Raw genomic sequence first — 24,252 nt, forward strand, 5'->3', positions numbered from 1 at the left:
GAAATTGTGAAAATATTTTCCTTACTGGTTTTCCATTTGGTGGTAGTTTCTAAATTGCTGTGGTGTACTTTAAACAATGCCCTGCATGTGATAAAAATGAATTCTAGAAAATCTCTTTCCAAATTTGCAGAGGATTTAAGCATTTTTCTGCAATCAATAGAGTACTTGTCTGTCCACCCTTCTATCTGTTTTATTGTAATAACATAAAAACATGTTCTGACCTCATATCTCTTAGATTTTCAAATGACAGTGTGTGAGATTTCTCTCCCCTTACTTTGTGATCCCAAAATCGCTGGTTATGTTGATTCTTACGGGGTTGTTGCAGTTGACAGAGTAATGTAGTTTTATGCAGTTGTTCCCCATGTGTGTTTCTCTCTGACCTTTGCTTGAAAAGCCATGTTGATGATGTCCAGCCCTCTGGGGCAGGCTGCACTGACTCTGCTCCGCTCTCTCCGCAGCTGCGTGCACTGCAATGTCGTGTACTCTGACGTGGCGGCCCTCAAGTCTCACATTCAAGGTTGTCACTGTGAAGTCTTTTACAAGTGTCCTATCTGTCCCATGGCATTTAAATCTGCTCCCAGCACGCACTCCCACGCCTACACACAACACCCGGGTATCAAGATAGGCGAACCAAAGTAAGCCAACTTCATCTTCTACTGCACTTGCCTGATTTGAATGCGCTGTGAATTGCATTGTGTCCTGTGCTTGCAGGACACCTCTGACAGCCACCGGTTTGTCAGCCTGCTGGGAATGTGGGATTTGTGTAGTGCTTTCGTGACTTTTCAGCTGGGAGTTCATTGGGCAAAGGTGACATTTCTCTCATTGAATGCACTAGCAGCTCTTTAAGTACTGCATGCTACAAGAGAGTGATTGCAAAATGTAATTACACAAATTATTTGGACAGGTGGCCAGAGCGTTGCTCGTTCTGATGTTTTAATCTGCTTAGCTCATCTGCATTTTTACTGTGAATTAAAATAATGTGATTCCTAAAAGAGATGCTAATACTAATTGGTGCCTATGTGGTGATTTTCATAATGTGGTTGAGAAGTTGAGAAAAAGCATTTTGTCTATTTATATAAGCTTTTTTCCCAGTAGGTAATCTCTTTCTGGCTTGAAGCAGAAGTGGTTTTGTTCTGTGGCTAGAAAGTTGCCCATAAAGGTGGTAGTTGCTGAAGGTGGTGACACAGAGTACAAGTAGGACTCGGCTTCAGGGTGTCTTTTGAAAGCTGTTGGACAGCTGTGCTGCAGGAGCTCTGTGTGTGCAGACTCCTGCAGCCCTGGGGTGTGACCTCTGAGCGCCCCTTCTCCTCCCTGCGCCTCTCCCTCGCTGCCAGAGCGCCCTGGGGAGCGCAAACGGGGCTGAGCTCCCGTTCTCTCTGGGCGTGCACAGCGCCAGCATGGTAACAACTGGCACGATCAAGAACATAGAAGGTGTCTTGGGATGTAGTAACCAGCCTTCCTAAGAGTTCACTTTCTCACTGTTTCTTCTAACATAGTAACAGGTTTTGCTCTGTTCAGTTTCTCAGTGTTTCTTCTATCATATAAACAGCAGATTTTTTTCTTTGTTTACACTTCCATCAAAGCAAAATGGCAACAAACTTGCCGTGTCTGATACCAAAGGGAAGTAATTTCTGCCTCGTGGGAAATGATACATTGTTTTAATTCAGGATGGTGTCATCAGTCAGGGGCTATTAGATACCAGCATTTAAAACTTTTTTCAGGTCCCCATAGTTCTCATTAGAGAAATGTAAAAGATTAAGATCACTGTTTGTGTAAGATGCTACACATATGAAAAGTGAACTGTGCTTGGATCTGCCGATTGTTTCTGATCAGGTTAATGAATTAAGTATTTTTTCCATATAGATGCACTTATAATTGCATTCCTCTACAAATTTACTTTGATTATAAAAAAATGAAATTTTATTATGTACTACTGTAATAAGTTACAGAACCCATAGTGGGGCAGTCCTCTTAAGAAGTGGTGTTTCCTTTAAATTTGCCAGTTTTAATCCCAGCACTGCCTTAAATGCATGCAGAGTGACTGGTAGGATTTTTGCAGCCCTTGCAGTGCTCAGAGTTGTTGGCTTGCCCAGTTGTGATGAGAGCTGGCAGGCTGCATTTGAGGCAGCGCGTTCACACTGGGTTACCTGTGCGGCACCGTGGAGCGGCCCCTGGCAGCCCCATTGCTGCCCCACTGCTGCCCCATTGCTGCCCCAGGGCTGCCCCATTGCTGCCCCACTGCTGCCCCATTGCTGCCCCAGGGCTGCCCCATTGCTGCCCCACTGCTGCCCCATTGCTGCCCCAGGGCTGCCCCACTGCTGCCCCCTTGCTGCCCCAGGGCTGCCCCATTGCTGCCCCATTGCTGCCCCATTGCTGCCCCATTGCTGCCCCAGGGCTGCCCCAGGGCTGCCCCATTGCTGCCCCAGGGCTGCCCCATTGCTGCCCCAGGGCTGCCCCATTGCTGCCCCATTGCAGCCCCATTGCTGCCCCACTGCTGCCCCACTGCTGCCCCACTGCTGCCCCACTGCTGCCCCATTGCTGCCCCACTGCTGCCCCATTGCTTCCCCACTGCTGCCCCATTGCAGCCCCATTGCAGCCCCATTGCTGCCCCATTGCTGCCCCATTGCTGCCCCACTGCTGCCCCACTGCTGCCCCACTGCTGCCCCACGGCTGCCCCGGGGCTGTGGCACCGGGCAGGGGCGGTGCCAGGCTCGGCAGTGCCCCGGGGCTCCCGAGGCTCTCTGCTGTGGGGCACACTGCTCTGTCAGAGCAATGGGGCTCCCGGGCAAGCTGGCTGCCTGCCCCTGGCTCTGTGTGATTTACAATCACATTACAAACAGTTGCTGCACAACAGATGCACTAAACTATTTGGTGTATGAAAAATGACTTTTATATGCAGGGATTCTCAGTGGGATGAAATGAGATTATTTTAATATGGGGAAATGGATGGCTGTCTTGTCTTTCAACTCTGGGAAGCTCTCTCCTGTAACATACTCTTAAGCTCTGGTTTCCCAGAAAACCACCAAGGTGGTCTTTTTTCAGTATGCAGTGTCTAGGAATGGCACTAAGATATTATTCATGGCTGATCTCTTTGTGATTACTGGAGAAATTCTTGTTTATCAAGCCAAATTTTGGGAAGGAGGAATACTATCCTCTGGTGCAGAAGCTTTCCAAATGCTAAATGTCTTTTATATGACTGAAAGTATTTTCCTGAGATAACACTTGTATTTATTCCCAGATACTACATGAATTTGCTAAGCAGATTTTTGGGAAGTGAAAAGGCCATGTGCCTGCTTTGGTGTGTCCTGTGGGCAGGAGCAGTGCTGGGTAACCAGCCTGGGAGTGGGATGGGATGGGATGGGATGGGATGGGATGGGATGGGATGGGATGGGATGGGATGGGATGGGATGGGATGGGATGGGATGGGATGGGATGAACTGCCTGACTTATTCCAGCATCCCTGTAAATGACATCCTGTGGAAGCACAACTGCCTTTAAGCTTTGAACAGCATTTTAGGCAGCTGCATGTTAAACACTGACTACTTCAATTAAATTAAAAAAAAACAAAACCAGTGTACATGGTTGCATGTATGTTAAGGATTGAAAATTATGTTTTTGCTGTGTTTGAAGGAAATACTCCAAGTGTGTATAGTCATAACTCATACTGTACTTAGTGAATTTAAGTGAGTACAGTCTTTGCCCAGAGACTTGTCTGAAATTTGGATCTTTACCAGATAGTTCTGCTTCTGTGAAGGCAGGGTAAAGTACTTTAGCTGCCATAGAAAATACAGAGATTCAGCTCGTGGTGGTTTTAGAGAGTTACAGTTTTGATATGTGATAAATTCAGAAAGCATTTCTACAAATCTCCAGATCTGCAGTGAAGGGTTCACCACAGAAAGCAGGACAATAGTACATTGATCATCAGAGGATGCTGTGCAAATAATACATTTATCTTAGCATGTGTGAGAAACGGGGACCCCTTGATAGCACAAAGTCTTTCCCAGTTAATATGAAGTAGTATATTGTTTTTCATTTGGAGTCCCAGGACAGTTTGGACATGGAAGCAATGCCCATGTTCTTGTCATCTCAAAACAGAGTGCAGCTCCCTAGAGCTCTGGAATACTGCACTATCAATGGTAATTACTTAGAGGCATATAGAAAGGATATTATGTGGCTAATGAGAAGATTTAGCACTTTAGCAGGTAGGAAGGTTTGATGGCTGTTTTTTTAAGTGGAAGTTACTCTTAAAGATGGGAAGTGCCTGTTGCTGTACGAGCACCTGTGGTTGATTCTTTTATTTTAGCTAAACTTTCTCTGCAGCACTACAGATTACATGGCTTAGATTTCTCTCTTATCTCATGATCTGTGGTTAGAAAACTGCTGTAAGAACAGGAGTCTGGGGAACCTATGTTCAAAAGTCACATGTGCTCCAAGAAAGGAAGTGTTTGGTGGTGTCTCTACATTTTTGTGGCAGATTCATCACATTGGAATGGCAGATCGGGGAAATCCTGTCCTGCACTGTTGGAGCTTCAGGGCATTTACAGAGTCTAGGTTTGGCATTCAGGAGCATCACAGCCATGAACATTGCCCAAAATGTATTTATCTTGAAGTATGTTCCTAACTACAACTGAATGAATCACTCCCTTACAATATACTGCATATACAATATACAGGTTTGTAACCTGGAGCAGGGATATTATCCTTTAGCTACAATGTGAGTTCAGAAACTGAAGGTGTTGAACTGTCAGATATCCTGAGCAGATGTTGTTGTTGTATCTGTAACTGGCACATGCGATTGTTTTCTGGCTTCTTGTTTGCGCTTTTAAATTTTTTTTCTATTTTGCTGTTTCTTCTACTGCTCTTATATTTTGAAATTGAAGGATGTTTTGAATTAATTTAACTTTTTTCAGGCAGTGTGAAACAATTGCTTAAACATGTCAGATCTTATCTGTGATGAGAAAAAAAGTTAACATCATGATTCTTGCAAATAGATCTCAACGTGACTGACATTGTTTATTGTGCTTCTGTTTTTAGAATAATATATAAATGCTCTATGTGTGACACTGTGTTTACTCTACAACCTTTGCTCTATCGCCACTTTGATCAGCACATTGAAAACCAGAAGGTGTCTGTTTTCAAGTGTCCAGACTGTTCTCTTCTATATGCACAGAAACAGCTTATGATGGATCATATCAAGGTGTGTAGGCATCTTCTCTTGTTTCCTTCATTATACCATTTGGCATGCAATACATGCTGTGAAAAGGCATGGAGTAACAAGACTGCTGAGAGAGATGTTACCAATTCTGAGGGGATAATCTGTGAATGTTGTTCTCAAATGTTAAACTTTTATATTTTATCTTGTCTTCAGCATATCTGTAATGACTCAGTTGATTTTTCTGTAAGAATGTTGATCTTGGTGTACTGGGAATAGCTCAGCAAGTCCAATCCTAACAAATACTGGGTTTTATTTGCAGTATTTTAAGTATTATTCTAATTGTTAGGAGCAGAGAATGCTGAGTGCATCACAAAATCAAGCCTTTGATGTTCAGAATTCACCAGGAAGCAGTATGTTGCTAGATGTAGAGGTTACCTGTGTTATATGAACTTGAACATGTGTGCTTTGAAAAAAACTCCAGTGGATTTCCTCATAAACACCCTTAAGAGCTGACAGTTCACCGTGATCCTTGAACGTGCTGGTTTGAAGGATCAGCAGCCCCCTGGCTATCATTTGTTAGTGGTGTTTGACACAGACTCTTAGCTCATGTCATACAGACCAAAGCTGAGGTGTTTCTGCCTTCCTAACCCCCGGTGCCTGAACACACAGTGGGACTGGAGCTCACTGCGCTTCTCTGGCAGCAACACAATTTCTGAATGCCATTTCTCTACTGCAGAGTGGAAGACCTGACATTTTTTTTGGCTGCTAAAACCATAATTTTGCATTTTAGTCCCAGCTATGGCACTTGTAACCACAGAATTCTCTGAAGTAGTGTTGAAAATAAGATCACAAGTCTTGAAAAAAACAGGTGGTCTTAATGCCAGTCTTCATCTTGAGGAGGAGATGAGGGGAAGGCTGGGCCAGGATGTTCAGAAATACAAGGACTGGGTATTTCCATTGTTTCTGAACTAGTAGCACTAGTTCTTGCATGTTTACTGCAGGATATCCTAGATGCTCCTCTCATGCAGCAATGCAAAACTCTGATTTCTGTTTCCTTTGATCTACTCAGATGGTTGGGGTTTTTTCACTAAATAGGCAAATTCTGTGTATTGCAGTGTAGTCTTGTTTCTGTATTTAGTTTTTCCTGAGTCAGATATTACTGGAAAAGTATTGTTATATCCATACACAAGTACTTCTGTAAGACCTGAAGACAACACTTTCGATCTGACTGCAGTTAGGGCCAGGAGCTCTCTTTACAGAAATTGGGGTGTTGAGCACCTCACATTTCAAAGATGTGCTCACTTGCTTGGGCACTACTTTATTTCTTTGGCTTTAGTGTTCCATGACAGTATTTGAACTTCCAGCCAGTGGGGTTTTAGCATGATTCACAATAAGTGATTCAGACAATTTTGAGACTAAAATTAGAGGATTAATCAATACATGTGCAGTAGCAGTATTGCTGGTTTTGCATTTAGGATGTGTGTATAGCAGTAGGGACTGGAGCAAAGCATTGTAAATTGGAATTCATTTAAGGGGGACTGAAAAATCAGTAACAGGTTATAGATAAAAGCAGAAAAGGATTCAGGGAGAGGATAAAAGCACAAAAGGACTCAGGGAAACTACGAGTGCCAGACAGAGGCAGAGCTCAGCTGCACAGAAAGTAATGGTTTGGTATGGCTAGACATAAACCATCAAGGCAGAGACAGACCTGGTAAAAGTAGGACAGAAAGGGACAGAAGGAAGCTCAGGAGGAGATTATTTAAAGCTACAGAAAATAACCCAGAATAATTCCTGCAGATGCCAATATTTCTTGATGGCAAAATGTATGTCTTATTTCCCTGTAATGACTCGCTACAAGAAAATTTCCAGCAGCCTGTGAGAGCAGATGGTGAAGGACTTGCCTGGCCTGGCCTGGCCTGGAGGTGTAATACTCCCAGTTTGGCCAGCACTGGGACTCCGTACTATGCTTTAATGCTCTTGGTGTCGTTTCAAATAAGAAATGAAATTTCAAATACTGTATTTACAAGACATTTGGAAAGTTGAGCACTAACATTTTACATGCTGACAGGTTAGGCTGGAATGGAATCTCCAGGTCAGCTTCAGTTGCCTGAGAGTACAGGAACCTTGTTTCCTGCTCCCCTGTGCAGTGGGATACTAAAGCCAGCCTCCTCCTTTACTACACACCTGCACTTTGCTCTTAGTTGTTGGTCCTGTGCACTTTGCTTTTTATTAACAGTTATGAGCCCTTTTTCCCTCCCTGCTAACCCACAACTTAAACTTTACCTCCAAAGTAAGTCTCTTTATTTTTTTTGTGAAAATACCTATATACGGTGTCAGTTATTGTTAGGTCATGCTAGGTCTTGCCTTTACTTAATCCTGTTTCTTTACAAAGGTGATCTGATGATAATAGTATGCCAAAGAAGTAACTGAAGGCTTTTGTTTGAGTACAACTGTGTATGTCTATGTCAGTTTTGTACCTTTTTTTCTCTCTCTTTTACTATAGTCTATGCATGGAACTTTGAAAAGTGTTGAGGGGCCACCAAACCTGGGGATAAATCTTCCTCTCAGTACTAAACCCACAACTCAAAACTCAGCCAGTCACAACAAGGAGGACACAAAATCTATCAACGGCACAGAAAAGCTGGAGAAGAAATCTCCTTCTCCCATAAAGAAAGCAGAACCTAAAAAAGTCACTAGCCCCGGCTGGACATGTTGGGAGTGTGACAGGCTCTTCACTCAGAGAGACGTTTACATCTCCCACATGAGGAAAGAACATGGAAAGGTAAAGGAATACATTCAGTACAAAAAGGTGAATTAAACCTGAAAGGCGAAGTATTTGTTTCACATTCCATTTGTGTTTCTGAAAATAATTCCTTTAAGTCCCAGTATTATTATTTACTGTTCTTTTATCTATTTCATCTTTTTTGCTTTGGCTGCTTAGTTTTTTTTCAGTTTCTACATCATTCTACCGAGAAAATCAATTGTAGACTTGTTCATTCGGCACCAAAATTTTTTCAAGATGGAAAGAGTGACAGATATTGCTGTATTTCATCCAAACCATCTAATCTGTTCCAGGTTCTTATTTCTTCTTTGTGCCTTCTCAGTTCCCTCTCTTTACGGTGGCATGGTCAACGTGGCAGTGCTGGGGTAACAGCTGGACCCAGTCTTAAAGGTCTTTTCCAGCTTAAACAATTTGATTCTGTTCTGTTCTGAAGCTCAGTGCCTGTTAGCCTCAGGGAGTGGAGACTCAGTCATGTTTTACTCATCCACTGAGTGCCAACTGGTGTTTCATTTAAAGGCAGACACATTCCATAGTTGAGCTGTTGCTCTAATCTGACACTTAAGAGTTCAGCTGAGTTAACAAGTTGAATTTTGTATTTAAAGCACCTGAATTTGAGCCACCTTACTTAAAATGGATTGAAAGTGAAATGTGGGAATGTTGCATCCTCATGTCAGCAGAGAGGCTGTTTGATGTTGTTCCTGCACTCAGTAGCATTTCCAGGTAAATGACATGAAAAGCCTGGCAGGCAGGAAGGCAGCAGTGACCCTGCTCAGCTGTGGCAGGCTCCAGCCAAGCCAGCCTTCCCCTCTGCAATGCTCTGGCTCTTTCCTCAGCTGGGAACCAGGAAGCCAGACTGGTGTGCTGTGCTGCACTGCAGCAAAAGGGCAGCACTGGGAGGGATAATAGGCTGGTTTTGTCTAAGTGGAGGAGAACCACGCTGAATGAAAATCCATCGTTTTCAGGATTCTAATGTGCTGTAATAAATGATTGCACATTCCCAGAGGTTTTTATTACAGTTATTATCTCTAAAGCTGTTCTGCAAATTATTTATTCTTTTTATAAACGTTTTATGGAAAAGCTGAAAATGCTGGACTACTGAGTGTCATCTTCAATTTTCTTAGGACAACTTCAAGCAAATAGCACCCCAGCATCATTGCCTCCAGTAACTCCCACCCAATTCCTTCAGCTTCCTGCTGCCCAAATATTAACTCAGCAGAGCTTTTACTGGCAATCAGAAATGCATTTAGGACTGAATGCATTGTACATTTATGCAATTCTTAAAAACAAAGCAGCACAACCTCCCAATGAAACTGTCACTTCAGAGTGAACTAGAGAGCGATATTCAGTCTGATTCCATCCACAGCAGAGTAGCCAAAGGCATGGTAAAGAAGGTTAGTAACATATCAATAATGCTTTTTAAATATTAGCTTTAAATCTGTGTCTTTCTCTCTCTGATGTTTATGTGCAATGTTACCTCAAGAATAGCCCTTATTATGAAATATTAGATAATTGTTGCACACAAATCCTGGCCTGAAGGCCTCTTTCATTGCTTCCATTCAGGTGCTGGTTTTTATCCCCACTCAAGGAGTTCTTTGAACAACACAGGAGGCACACAGATACTAAAATGAACAGAAATACAATTCCATGTCTTTCAGAAATGGGGGATACAGACCAGGTGCTACATTCCTTCCCAACCTGTCAAAATTTCTAGTAATTGTTAGCTGTCAAAAAGACTATGTTGAAAAACTAAACTTCTACCATAGACAGAATAGAAATGAGCATAAGATAACCAAGTATGTCATAGGGATCTAATAAATAGAGGAACTAATTTACAGTCTTATTTTCTTAAGAATCACAGGTGTGGGTTAAATGCTCTAAAATGATCCTTTCAGAATGATTGTTTAAAACTGTAATTAAGCAATTCATGTGCTATTCACAGAATCCATTGTCATGTGAGGTACGTGAAAATACAACTTTCAAAGTAGTTTCTGCTTTTGTAGGAGCAGAGTGAAAGAGCTGCAACCGTAGCTGATCCCAGGCTGGGTTATGCAGAGGTATTCATAGGAGAGGTGTGGCTGTGTATATCCCCTTTGGACAGATCCTTAAGGTTCCAGCCCCTACTGGGAATTGTCTACGCAGACAGACAGACAGACAGACAGATTCACATTTTCTGATCCTCTCCTGAGGATCCTGGAGGAAGGGAGCCAGCTGGAGGGTAGGAAATTTTGTAGCCACCTTGGTGTGACTCTCTACCTGATCTTAAAAGGGCTGCCAAAAAAACCCAAAGGTTCCAGCCCAGACACGGGAGGGTTGCAGCAGGCCTGTATAACTCCTGTCTGAAACTGGATCCTGTGTGTCTGCCTTCACCAGGCACCCATCTGCTGAGCTCCTTGCACTTGTGTGCAGGTGTGTTTCTGTCAAAGGGCAGATGTTTTCTAAGTAGGAGTTACCAACTCCAACTTAGTCATTGATCATCCTCTTCTGTTAAGACAAGATGCTGTAAGATGCAGATCATGCTGCACTTAATTACAGAAATAATTTTTCAGTTCTTTTTGGTTTGGCTGCCATTGCAGAATCTGATGCATCCAAAATTCTGTTTGGGTCTCTATCTTGAGCCTCCCCAAGGAATTTAGAACAAGTGTGGGGTCACAGCTAGCTGCCCCAGGTCCTGCTGGGCATCATCCTCCTCCTGCTTTTCTGACCACGGGCTTGATGCTTCTGCTCACTGCCACACAGCTAGTGTGTGACTGCTCCAGCCCTTCTCAATTTCTTCCTTTACTTTTTCCTACAACTCGACCAGCTGAAACATCAGCCCCACAGAATTCCCCAAACAGATGGCCATCAAGTTGGCATCAGATCATACTGCTCATTTTGTCATGACTTTCCTGAACTCTCTTAGTGTGTCAGTGTCTGTGGGGTTCAATTTTGGTCCTTCTGTGCTCTTCACCGTTCCCTGAATGTGACTGAGGAGCTGCTAGTCAGCAGCTGAGGACATGGTTTGGTGATGGGAAGGGAAAGCACCCCCTCATCTGCTGCCTTTATTGATCCAGAAATAGTCCTCTGATCTTCCCTGTTTCTTTGGTGGAAGAAATTCTCTTCATCCACTGTCCCTGACACCAGGTCACAGCTGGAGACAGGTGTGTGTGTGTGTGTCTGTCTGTCTGTCTGTCTGTGTGGAGCTCATAGGGCCACACTGCTTTGAAAGCGGTCCAGCTCTGACTTGTACAGTGTTGTTGAAGAGGGGCTGTACATGAAGTACAGTACCAAAAATGGGTAAGTGATGTTTCTTTCCTATTTATCAGAAGGTTCAGCACAGGCACCACTTTTACTGAGCTTTTTTAATGAAAGTCTTTCTCTTATTTTTTTTAAAGCAAATGAAGAAACATCCTTGTCGGCAGTGTGACAAATCTTTCAGCTCATCCCACAGCTTATGTCGGCACAATCGTATCAAGCACAAAGGCATTAGGAAGGTTTATACGTGCTCGTAAGTTCTGGTTTAATTTATTTAGAAATGGAATACAAAAACCATTGTTAGTTGAACTCTTTCCTTAACTGTGGAAAAGCCAGTGTCCCATTCTTTCAGATGCCTCGGACAGGCCAAACCAATTACCTCTCCTGCCTGCAGAAACGTGTCAGGCTCCTGAGAGTGCAGTGTGTAAAGTCTACAATCTGAAATTTGGCTGAGCTGAGAGTTCACAGTTCCACTTTGGGAAACCTGGTTTTCAGGGGTATCTCAAATACAAACCCATTCTTCCAGTCTACAAAAGGCACTTGTTAAGCATGACACTTGAATGTGTGTGTCTGTGTGTGTGTATCTGCAGGCACTGCCCAGATTCCAGACGTACTTTTACCAAGAGGTTGATGCTGGAAAAACACATTCAGTTGATGCACGGCATTAAAGACCCTGATGTGAAAGAAATGACTGAATCTACCAACATGGAAGAAAGGGAAGTAAAAGAAGACACAAAGGTAATCACTTCGAAGACTCATTCAATCACCGAGAATGATTTTTTTGGGGTATACATTCAGGATCTTTAAATAAATACAGGTACTTTGATGCCATAAATGACTCATCTTCTGTGAAGCAGAGCCCCAAAAGGATAGTTTATCAGAGTTGTTTTAGAATTTGCCAAAGGAAAGGTTCTGACATTTGCAAGTCACAAATAGTTATGGAAAGAACTGCATCTTTATGCTTACATGACACACCGTTTCTGTCTCTTTGTTAGGTTCCTAGTCCAAAGCGTAAATTGGAAGAACCTGTAATGGAGTTCAGACCTCCACGAGGTGCAATCACTCAGCCGTTAAAGAAGCTGAAGATAAATGTTTTTAAAGTTCACAAGTGTGCAGTTTGTGGCTTTACAACAGAAAACCTTCTCCAGTTTCATGAACATATTCCTCAGCATAAATCTGATGGCTCTTCGTACCAATGCAGGGAATGTGGACTCTGCTACACATCTCACGTGTCCCTGTCCAGACACCTCTTCATTGTACATAAGCTGAAGGAGCCTCAGCCGGTGTCAAAGCAGAATGGGTCTGGGGAGGATAATCAGCAGGAAAACAAACCCAGCCACGAGGACGACTCTTCCAACAGCGCGGCCTCGGACAGAAGATGCAAAGTGTGCGCAAAGACTTTTGAAACTGAAGCGGCCTTAAACACTCACATGAGAACACATGGCATGGCCTTCATCAAGTCCAAAAGAATGAGTTCAGCTGACAAGTGATCAGATTGTTTGGGATGCAGAAATCTCGCTCCACATTGGAATACTAATGACATTTTTGCTACAGAAAGCTCAAGGTATAATAGTATTAACAGTACTGTTCAGGCTGTTGCAATATATTCTGCATAAAAGTGTCCCCTTCACTTCATTGTCTATACCCTCAGAACCATTGAAGCAGTATTTGAGTTGAAAAATGTTTGTATATATTTAAACTAATAATTTTTATACTCTTTGGTTATGTGTTTGTATCAGTAACTAGTGGAAAAAATTTTTTTTTTCTCGTTATTTTCTGTTCTTTTGTAGTAAGTTTCTTTAAAACAGAGTTCTGAATGCCAGGGCAGTTCCTTAGGTTCTCTTAAACTGTTTGGTTTTTGAATGCTTCTGAAAGAAAATTTAGCTAATGGAAGTTTAGCATCAAGAGGAGGTGCTAGGAGGGGAGAGGAGAGAGGAAGCAAGGGGAGGGTCCAAGAACTTGGACCTCCACATGTCTAAGGAAGCTTTTAAACTTTTTCTTACAAAATACATTATAAAAAAAGACAAAAGTACCACTGCATGTGTAAAATAAAGTGCTGGTTTTTAGGTGGCAACACCAGAACAAGTGCAGACCTCCTGGAGTGGTGAAGTACTTTTGAAGAATATAAATGCACAACTCTGAATATCATGCAATGACATTTTTAGGTCACCAGGTGCTTGTGATCAAAGCTCAAATTGTTACAAATGGGCTGAGTTGCTCTGGATTTAAGAAATAAGATGTAATTAGAGGAATAGGTTTATAATGGTGATGTTTTTTGTCATGTAATTTATTAAACATATAGAAGTGAGTACACAGCATTATGTATTTTCCTTGCTGGTTACTGAAAGGAAATAGTTGACCCTTGCTGCAGGGGTTGGGCTTTGCCAGCTCCATCTGATCATGCCAAACGTTCTGGTGCTCAGAGTCACACACAGCCACAGCTGGGAAGGAGCCAGCCCAGCCAGGAGGGGGCCTGGGGCCTGCAGCTTTAGCACAGGCCAGACATTGCAAGCTCCTGTCCAGCACCACTAGTTTTGCTTGCACAAGTACAAAAAGGTACCATACTGTCCCTTTCAGATAGAGTTCTCTGTGAGAGTATATTTTTAGTTTGTTTTTGCATTTTATACCTTGTATGTAACCCTACAAAAATTTTTGTACTTTTTTTTAAAACAAATTGTGTATATATAGATAGCTGCATGATAAACAGTAGTAATTGTTGGGTTCCTTAAAAGTCTTGCTGCTGTCAGATGTTACTATACACTATGTCCATTACGACTGTATTAAACACATTTCATATGTAAATAAATGTGGAGCATTTTGCCCCAAAAGATTTGTGAGATTCTGTTATTTATCATTAAATTCTAATAGTTTTAAAATTTGAAGTGTTTAAAAAAATATGGGTCCTCTCAGTCACCTCTGTAAAACTGAATCATTCTGGAAATTGTTTCTCAGACACATGAGTTCTGCCCTCTCCATCCTCATTCCTGGTTTGGCTCCTGGGTAGATGCTTGTTAGCCCATTTCTATTACTGGCACATCGAGTGCTTGTGAGGTACTTCACCCTGCAGTGGGCACAGCACCACAGCCACCACTGCCCTTCCCATGTAGTGGATACCTCTGGACACTTGTTTGTTGATGTGCACTGTCAACTGTACAACAAATGAGTTATCACTATGCAGAATGGTGTTTTGTATACAGTGAACAGATAATAAAAGTTCAATTTTCACAGCCATTCCTATTACTTTTCTTTATTTTCCCTTTTCACTGTCTGACCCCTGCAGGTAACCTGACGGTGCAAATGGCATCACGGTGCCAGGGTGTCACACTGGCACCCGTGTCCCCAGAGGAGCCCCTGCACAGCCAGGGAGTGCAGCCCAGCTGCTTGGCAGTGGGCTCTCCTCAGGTCTAACTGGCACAGCAATTTAACTCTCCCACCAGTAATCTCTTGAAAGGTTTAAGGGACAGAGGGTCTTGAACTGCCCCATAAGCTCCAGCCACATTTCTGTGTCAGAGCTGACATACCTCCTTAACAGGAGCACAATGTCCTGAAGAGCAGGAGGTGAACAGAAGGTTTAAAAGCAATGTGAGATATGGTGAAAAGGCACAAATATCAGTAGGCATGCCTAAAGGAATTATTTCCTATTGTAAACTAAAGAAAAAATGTTTAAATTTATTTTAGTCCAAGATCTGACATTTGAGTTGTTTGCTTTTAATTAACAACGTGACACTCACAGTCAGCGATGACATAAATACTCCTCTTTTTTACCCCTTTCCTGTGAGGATTGAGTAATGGATTAAACCTCATAAAACCTCTCTGAGAGTTAGGAAAGGGATCATCTAGACTCCACCATTTTGCAGCCACTCTTGTGGTTGGAAACAAAGGTGCTCAACAGTACAACCTCAAATTGCAACAGAAACTGAGGCTATATATCTCCCCCTGTTGTGTGCCTTCCCTTTCCATCCCTTCTGCTCTCCAAGGAGGCGGGGAGTGCAACGAGACCTCTGCCCAAACATCCAGCTGCAAACTGCCCAACCAGGACTGCACCAGCGCTCGGCTCCAGCTGCCCCCACAGCCACAGTAAAACTGTTTTTCACCTGCTACTACCGGTTAACAGCTCACCTCAGGGCATGTGGGCAGTGACTGCCACGAGCATCTGCCTGCCTGGGCATGACACAGGGGTGCTGTGGCCTCCCTGCACGGTGCCCCAGATCCCTCCCTCGGGAGCTTTGAGCCCTGGCCTGCTTGCTGGGGGTACAGCCAGAGCTAAACCTGGCCACCCACAATCCCCCTGATTCTCTGCACTTGTCTCGTGTTTGTATTTCTGAAGGGCATTTACAGATGCACAACTTGACCTGCCAAAGGCCCAAATGTTCTCAGTTCTTAACCTCTGTCTACCTGTGGGGAATTCAGTTTGGCAAGCCTATTTATTTTAAAGGGATTTTTATACAGCTGCGACCTTTTCATTCTGTTAATATTACCTTTCTCAGTACACTTAGCGTACACACATAGCTGCCAGGCCAATAACGGCACACAGAAGAACCTATTTTAGTTTAAAACCTTTCTCAAATATTAGGGCAGTTCGGTAGTCAATTATTTGCATTTGAATTTCAGCTTATTACTCAAAGGTTATCTGCTGGGCTCTGTGAAGGGTGACTAGGAGCAGTGGGGAATGGACTGACAGGAGAAATGAGTACAGAACTGGTCACCCATGGAAGGCACAAGCATGCCTGACCTACATCCCCGGGCTCTGTGTGCAGAGCAGATTCTGCAGCCAGGAGTGGATGTGGACGCAGGAGCGTGGAAGAAGGAGCTACTTCCTGGCTCATCCCTGGGCACTTCCTCACTTTGGGAAAAGAAATTTGATTTGCTCCTCAACAGTGGCCGTACAACACCTGGTTTTGGTGTTATTTCTTTCCTAGCTGGCAAAAAAGAGCCTTCCTCACCGAGGACCAAATGGGCATCGCATTGAGGCACTGCACTGGGAATGACCCAGATTCACCTGGAAAATTAACTGGAGGCACTGCAGCTCTCTTCTCTGAGCCCCAGGATTCCATTTTGAAGGACGAAATGTATTTGAAACAGTAATGTGACTATTAGCCAAATAAGCTGAGCACGGTGCCCTTCTCAGCTATGTCCCCTTATATGATTTGGTGAAAGACTTTATGCAGCTCATTTCTTTTCTGCTCTCAAATTGTGCTGGTTTGTATTCAATGGCTCTCATGTGCTGGTGGGGATATGGATGCAGTGCATTACCAGCACTGCTCTCCCCGGGTCAGGCCAGCACTTGGCTAGCAGTGCCATGCCTCTGCGGGCCAGACCAATATTGCAGGGCAAGCACAACAGTATTTCCTGATTTAGTGACTGGGTCTGACTTTTTTTCTCCCTGTTCCATGGGAGAAGGGGAAGACAAAGAGAACATTAGTCGCTAAATTCAATTGAGTGTTCAAATAGCTGGATCCTTCCCTCCCCTTACCCTTCTTCCCGAGCAAAAGAAATTATTTTCACAAATAAACTATTCCCTGAAACAAATCCACTCAGCTGAAATCCAATTAGCTCCGCAGACACCGGGTCACAGAGCAGACTCCAAATGTTGACTCATACCCTTAGCAAGTGACCCTGGGGCTGCAAACTGTGCCTGTGAGTGGTCCTTGCCAGCTCCCAAGGCACATGACAGGGCTCAGGAGAGGAGTGACACAAGACAAAAGCCACACATGCTCCCAGGCAGTGGCTCCCAAAGCAGGGTATGCATCCATGGGCATGCAGGAAGCAAACAGCCTTTCTACTGTTACAAAACTGCAATGAAACACAAATATTAAAAGTACCCAGAAGAGGGGAGAGCCCTGTGCCCATAACCAGTCCCCTGGAAAACACAGAGCTGTCATTCAATATTATATATACAGGTAGTACCAATGCCTGGCTGTGTGCAAAGGTCTGGCAAATCTGCCAGAATGTCAAGAGCTACATTTTCTGTGTACTAAAAAACCAGCATGATTTTCTAGCTGCAGAGCTCCAGAAGATCTACTGTACAAATATTGAAGTCAAACATCCAGCGCAGGGAAAGATTTCAAAATACATGTAACCTTTAACAATCGAAATCATGCAGACGGTAAAATAACAAAGCCACCAAGAGAGGTGTGGGGGATTCCCAGCATCTCTGGAAAAGGAAGAAAAGCAACTTCCTAGTATGTTTCTCTTGCCTCACCACACACAAACAGTGGGGGAGTCCAAGTGTTTTCTGGGCTATCAAACACCAAGCACAACCAAACCAACAGGCAAAGGAACTGCAGTGTCAGAATTGAGTGTGGGTTCGTGCCTCAGACAAAAGAAAGTCCCCTCTGTGTGAGCGAAAACATGAGCAGCTTCGATCCTCCCAGGTCCCAACACAAAGCTGCCTTCTCACTTTTCTAAATTCTCCACACACTAACTCTGCTTCTTCCCTCTGCTTGGTACAGAACTAGATTTTACCACCTCGATTTCCACTTTTAATCCTCTCCGTCAGGAATGACTGCCAGGAATTGTTCCAACACTGCACCTTGTCACTTATGTTCTCTCAGCTGCTGCCATCTCCCTTGTCTTTTGCCTCCAAAAATTATATCCCTGCTTCCCAATAGGCAAGAACATTTTTCTGCCTGTTTGATGAATAAAGCACTACCCAAAAATAACACTTAGAGATTATTCTTCTATGTCAGCCATTTGTCTTTGTTCTGTGAGTGGCAGCATTGCAACTCTAGTCTAGGATGAAAATTCATCCATTTATATTCAGCCATTCCTTGTGTGACCAGGTAATAGAACAAAGTCTCAGATATTTACTGTAAAGTGCAACTATATAATTAAACACAAAGTAAGGATTAAATCTATTGCACTTAAGGAGGAATTTGGCAAAACACACAGCGTTTTGGAACAAAAGCTGGTTCCTTGTGAGTTTTTTTTCCATATTGATGCAGATATGGTACCCAGCATTAATATAATGAATTAATAGCTAAAGCGGAATGTACAGCTATAACCACAAGAAATGACAGAGATTTCCTTCCAATAGCAAAGCAAATTTAACAAAGAAGTTTTTGTCAAATGGTTTTGGATTGCTACGAGTTAGTGGTCTGAACCCTAGTGTAAATTAATGGTATGTTCAATGAGGTTTTTAGACACTGAGGTTTGTTAGTCTCCCCTATGCTGATTGTACAGCCTGTATCAATTTTGTCCCAATCACCACTTTTAATCTCTGTTTTCTTGGGGTTTTTTACAAAAATAAAGGCAAGCAGATTTGTACACAAAGGCAAAAAATTCTATTAAAAAATCTGTCCAAATAGTATGGTATGAAAAACCTACTCAGGGAATTGCAGAAAACCTTTTGCTGGGCAAGAGTCAATACAATATTTTAGTGGGTAGATCTCATTTGTACAGAAGATATAACTTGTTACACACCTTTTTAGTTAAACTCTTAATTGCACAAAGAAAATTCAGTATCTTTTCACCGCCTTTGAGTCTGCTCTTGTGTATTTTCCTTCTCTCTTAGTAATTACTTCTGAATATTGTATCTGCTCAAAGGGGACAGTGGCGGATGCTTTTCTCTGAGTATGTAAAGGATAGCAAAGAACTGACCTGAAACAACGTAAACTCAGAGGAACTCTTGTACAGTAAGTAAAAGAATACTGGTGTCACTGGAAGATAATTAGATGAGGGGAAGGATCTTATCTAGATCATGCCTACCTGGTGTCCCTGGAGCTTTCTTTCCAACTTGCCATTTCTGTTTGTTCCACAGAGCATCACACCTTCCCCTGCGGTCTAGTGTCAGTTCCGCCTCTCTCAGTCAGTCCTAGTCTATTTCATTCAACTGTTTACCAACGTTACAGTCTTGATATATTTCTAGTCAATTACAAAAACACTGCTCTGGTCAGACGGTTTGTTTCCATTTATCTTAGTAGCATTCCAGCGTTACAGTCTTGATATATTTCTAGTCAATTACAAAAACACTGCTCTGGTCAGACGGTTTGTTTCCATTTATCTTAGTAGCATTTCCATGTGTTCTCTGTTCACCCATTCTCAGTCTTCAGGGGCTAATTTTAAACTTGGTGAATGCCTGACTCGGTTTGGTCCATTTAATTCCCAGGAAATCAGGCTCTGGGCTGTGATTTTTATCTGTGTGGCTGCTTACTGCTTCAGGCTCATGCAACCATTCAGTGACGAACTGGAAATGCGTGTGAAGTCTGCCTGTGCTGCTGGGGGTCTGACCCACTGCCCAGCACACCGAGCGGCCCCGGCCCATCGCTGCGGGCCGCCAGGCCTGCCGAGGGCACCGAGGGGCTGCCGCACGCCGCTGCGGCTTTTCCGGGCCTCTGTGCCCTTTGATCCGGGCCGTGTCGCGGGGCCTGAGCAAACGCTGGGGTCACCGCTAGCTGCTGCCATGAAAGGACTCCGCTCACAACTGCCGAGGAGGACGCTGCTGTGCCGCTCGCTCCCTTCGCACCCCTCCGCAGCCACGGCCCTCACGGCCCCTCACGGCCCCTCAGGACCCCTCAGGGCCGGCCCCTCACGGGCTCTCAGGATCCCTCACAGCCCCTCACGGCCCCTCAGGACCCCTCACGGGCTCTCAGGATCTCTCACGGCCCCTCACGGCCCTTCACTGACCCCTCACGGCCCCTCAGGATCCCTCACTGCCCCTCACGGCGTTCCCGCGCTCTGCACAGCGCCCCCTGGCAGACAGCGCCCCCTGGCGGATGGCGCCGCCCGCCCCTCACGGCGCGCGCCCCCCACGGAGCGCGCGCGCCCCCCAGCGCCCCCCTGCCTCCCTTTCCCGCCAATCAACTGCGCACACGAAGCGGCAGTCCCGGGATGCCCTCGGCAGTCGCCTGATCAAGACTCTCCGCGCCCGGGAGAGCGGCGCAGCCGTCCCGGTGCTTCTCGGGCGGGTGCGGCTCTTTCTGCCGAGCCGAGGGGTCTGAGCCTTCACCGATGGTCCCTCGGTACAGCCAGCCTCTCAGGCACCTCCAGGTGTGACAAGCAAGGGGCCTCGTCCTCAGGACCTTTCCCCGCAGTGTGTCTGGGAGTTATGGTTCACCTGGCGGCAGATGCCCCCTGTGCATCAGCAAGGCGGGAGAGAAAGGGGACTACAGATCCCAGAGAGCAGCGCGGGTGCCGCTGCCATCGCCGGCGCTGCGCGGGGCGCGGGCGGTGCGGGCCCGGAGCGCGGGAGCCGCGGCGGGGCCGCCATGGATCTGTTCGGGGACCTGCGGCGCATGAACAAGCGGCAGGTACCGGGCCCTCAGCCGCACCGGGAGCGGCCCTTCGCAAACGGCAGCTGACAGGGTCCTTCCCACCGCTGTCCCCCTGTGCTGCCCAGGAAAGGAACGGAAAATGAAGGAGTGTGGTTAAAGCGCCTCCGGTGCTGGAAGGGCTGGCGGGCAGCAGCATTTGGGGGCAGAAAGTCAAATCTGTGATTTTCTAGAGAAGAAGTTTCAGTATGACAGTTGCAGGAAATGATCTTTTGTCGTCCCCCGTCTCCTCCAGCCGCTCTTTTTAAACAAAAGTCGCTCTCAGAAGGGCAGCCTCTGCCTGTGCCCGGTGTCGCTCGCAGTGTCCCTCTGGGGCAGCTCCGCGCTGGGGAGGGAGGGAGGGACGGGGGGAGGCAGGGCCGTGGGACCCAGCGGGCTCCCAGCGTTTGCCAGGTCGCGTCCCGGCATTGTGAGCCTTCCTCAGAGAGTGTCTGCGGCTGTCACTGACACTCAGGGGGGGATGAAGCCGAGACTAAGGCGCGCAGAGGATTCCAGCCTTATGCTGCAGCTTGGTGGATTCTGACACGGCAACCTGTGCTACCAGGCTTGTGTTGGAATGGGACTCTACCATAAAAGCCTAGAATTTGTGGTGCGCTTGAGTTAAAGTTCTATGTTGTTGTGCTTCTAAATACAATACAGGACCTTTAAAACCCAATTTTCTTGTTTCACACAGCTATATTACCAAGTCTTAAATTTTGCTATGATTGTGTCCTCTGCCCTCATGATCTGGAAAGGGCTGATCGTGGTGACTGGCAGTGAGAGCCCCATTGTTGTGGTGCTCAGGTGAGTCAATGGAAAGGCTTTCTGCTTCAAGTCCAGGTGTTGTTGTGCCTATTGTCTCCTCCCCCTTCCCCTTGGATGCAGTTGGAATTTGAAATGTCATCCATTCAAACACTCACTTTCTTCTGGCTGTGTTTGGGCTCTGGCAAAGGTCACAGTGTCAGTAGCCATGGCCCAGCTCCCAGTGAGGTTTGCAGGAGCAGTAAATGTGTGAGACCTTTTAAAACCCAGGTTCCTTCACTCAGTGGGTAAACCCCTGCAGATTGCTGTCTGGGATTTGGTTTCTGTTAAAGGTCAGTCTTACTGAATGGGTGAGGCTGCAGATCTCTGTTAAAATTGTGGGTTTATCTGTAAGAATTAAATGTTCTTTGATTTCCTGGTGCTTCTTTCATTTATGCCAACAAACTCTCTCTTTCTTGTTGTTTGCAGTGGCAGCATGGAGCCAGCTTTTCACAGGGGAGACCTGCTGTTCCTAACAAATTTCTATGATGACCCAATCAGAGCTGGTGAAATAGTTGTTTTTAAAGTTGAAGGCAGAGACATTCCAATAGTTCACAGAGTTATCAAAGTACATGAAAAGTAATGCAATTTGGTGTTTTTTTGTTTGTAAAGCTGCTTTCCTTGCCCATGGCTTTCGGTGTGGGTTTGTTTGTGGTTTAGTGTGTGAGAGAGGCTCGTGAGGATCAGCAGCGAGGCAAAGCTCAGTTGTAGGATGTGATCCACTTGTGTCCCCAGTTCTGTGTCACTCCTTGTGAGGGTCTGAGACCTTTCCCTCAGGGCTGGAGCAGGTGGAGCTGTGCCCAGGGGGAGTCCTGGCAGCAGGAATGTGCATGGGAGCAGAATGTGCTGCTGTGCTGCTGCTGGTGCAGTTGGGATTTTGGTTGGAAGAGCAGATTTTTCGTGGAAGGTGGAGATTCACAGTCGGGGTGCAGCCTGACGGTGTGTGAGCTTTGCTGACTGGAGTTTTCCAAGTTGGATTCAGGATACAAGAGGAGACCCTTGTTTTTCCTGTGTCCCTCGGCCGCACTGCCCGTGGCAGTTCCGGCTGAACAGCAGCAGGGAGAGGGCTTGGTGTGGCCGGGATTGCAGACCCCTGCCCTGCTCAACGGCTCCCTCCAAAGCACTTCCCTGCTCCCTGCCCTGCACAGGGAAAAGCCAGGCTGCAGGTGGCAAGCCCTGACCTGTTTGCTCCATGAACTGAAGGTGTTCATTCCTTGAGTAAAATCTGTTCTTCCGTGCTTTTTAAAATTTCCAAGAACCGCCTGTTTAATTTTTTTTATTACCTAAATTGTCTTTATGACAAGTCCTCATTTCTTGAAATTAGTACTTAATGAACAAAATTAATTTGAACACTGTAAACTTCAGAACTTTATTTGAATTAGTGTTCTGTCGAAGATGCTGATAAACACACAGGGTTTTGCTGGGGAAGTTTAGTGCCTGGATGGACAATGTCCCTTCCGTGCCCATTGTGTAATTGCTTACATCAGTTGACAATCTAGGAGTGTTGTAAAAAATGTTTCTTGCTAATATCTGTTGATAGATAAAGTCAGCAAAGTCTGTAATGTTAATGATTTAATGGTGGTTGTTCAATAAGCAGGGCTGAGAGCAAACATTGTTATCTAATCTTGTAGTGCTTTTCATTCTCATTTACTTTGTAGATGTTAATTGAGATTTTTAAATTAAGTGCTATTTAGTTTATCACCTCATTGCCTTCTAGAGGAAATGGGAACATCAAATTTCTGACTAAAGGGGATAATAATGAAGTTGATGATAGAGGCTTGTACAAAGAAGGTCAGAACTGGTTAGAGAAGAAAGATGTTGTCGGAAGAGCAAGAGGGTAAGTAAAGCAAAATGTACTTTGTAATTAAAGAGAAAAATTAGCTCTTACATCCGTTCTGCTGTTGATACAAACCAGATCTGATATATTTTTGAAGTTTCTAAGATAGAATTGTAATTTAAAAGAAAACCTGGAAAAGTTGCTTCCTGTAGTCCTCAGACTGATGTGGAGGTGGAGTGTGGGGGGAAAAAGGGGGCATTTAACAAATAGCTCACCTGAGAATATAGTATTAACCAGCTTCTCCTTGTGATTGCTGGGAATTACTAAGAAATTGTTTTGGCATTCCACAGGAATTTTATGGAAGGCTTGGGCTTTTGACTTTGTCTCCTTCTCCTTCAGTTGAGCTGAAGTCTCTTCAGATTTTCTCAGATAACTTTGATTAAGGAAAAGTAATGAATTTTTTTACTTCCTATTCAGATCCACATTAGGCATAAATTATGGGATTGCACTGAAATATTCCAGAATGAGTAACATTAAAATACTTCCATGTAATGTTTGAGGGTTAATTTTACTTTCACCTGTTTTATCAATTACAGGTTTTTGCCCTACGTAGGAATGGTAACTATAATAATGAATGACTACCCAAAATTTAAGGTATGTATACTGACATTTTGAATGCTTGAATTGCTAAAATAACAAGTAGACACAACAAGAACCTTGCCTCTAAGCATACATGTTAATAAATTTGTGTCTGTGGTTTGGTACCTAACGTAGGATGAGCTGGGTTTCCTTGCTTACTGTTGGGCAGTAGAATTTGTTGTTTGTAAGGAGTTGGAAACATGTCATTTGTTAGAATGTTGTTAGTTAAGTGTATGCAGTTTTGATGCCTGGTTATGATGAATTTGATCACTTTAAAATCTTCCTGCAATTTGGTAGGACCAGAGCTCTGTAATTGTGCAAAGTGTGATGTCTGAGAGGGCACCTTGTGAACAGTTTGTGCTTTCAGAGCTCAGCGGAGAGGAATTGTAACGAGTCTGTGTTCTGTGTTTCTTTGCAGTATGCTCTCCTGGCAGTGATGGGAGCATATGTACTGCTCAAGAGGGAATCCTAAACACGGGAACAAGGGGAAATTCACAGGGGGAGAAAACTAATATATTTCAGATGGTTTCATTTCTGTATACGGTTACAAAACTGTGCGAGCTTTTGTCTTGTCTAAATAAATGACACCTAATGAGTGAAGCTGTTGGCTGCTGGCTAA

The 24,252-nt window shown here is 44.5% G+C and overlaps 2 protein-coding genes across 4 annotated transcripts in view; both read left to right on the forward strand.

Annotated features, from left to right (window-relative positions):
- Positions 1 to 14,395, forward strand: part of ZNF532 (zinc finger protein 532) — a 31,650-nt gene extending 17,255 nt beyond the window's left edge. For all 3 annotated transcript variants that reach the window (XM_063179563.1, XM_063179565.1, XM_063179564.1), the window contains 6 exons: positions 459 to 635; positions 5,035 to 5,197; positions 7,659 to 7,937; positions 11,309 to 11,421; positions 11,759 to 11,906; positions 12,164 to 14,395. In XM_063179563.1, the coding sequence (XP_063035633.1) occupies positions 459 to 635; positions 5,035 to 5,197; positions 7,659 to 7,937; positions 11,309 to 11,421; positions 11,759 to 11,906; positions 12,164 to 12,658 (1,375 nt within the window). In that variant the 3' untranslated portion in view covers positions 12,659 to 14,395. The remainder of the gene's footprint in view (positions 1 to 458; positions 636 to 5,034; positions 5,198 to 7,658; positions 7,938 to 11,308; positions 11,422 to 11,758; positions 11,907 to 12,163) is intronic.
- A 5,914-nt stretch (positions 14,396 to 20,309) lies between these two features.
- SEC11C (SEC11 homolog C, signal peptidase complex subunit) lies at positions 20,310 to 24,233 on the forward strand. The gene is made up of 6 exons (XM_063179472.1): positions 20,310 to 20,416; positions 21,111 to 21,220; positions 21,647 to 21,796; positions 22,935 to 23,054; positions 23,591 to 23,648; positions 24,052 to 24,233. The coding sequence occupies exons 1-6, from the start codon at positions 20,375 to 20,377 to the stop codon at positions 24,103 to 24,105; spliced, it is 534 nt and encodes a 177-aa protein (XP_063035542.1). The 5' UTR covers positions 20,310 to 20,374; the 3' UTR covers positions 24,106 to 24,233.
- The last annotated feature ends 19 nt before the right edge of the window (positions 24,234 to 24,252 follow it).

This window comes from Melospiza melodia, chromosome W, assembly GCF_035770615.1.
Source record: "Melospiza melodia melodia isolate bMelMel2 chromosome W, bMelMel2.pri, whole genome shotgun sequence".
NCBI classification, from domain to species: Eukaryota; Metazoa; Chordata; class Aves; order Passeriformes; family Passerellidae; genus Melospiza; species Melospiza melodia.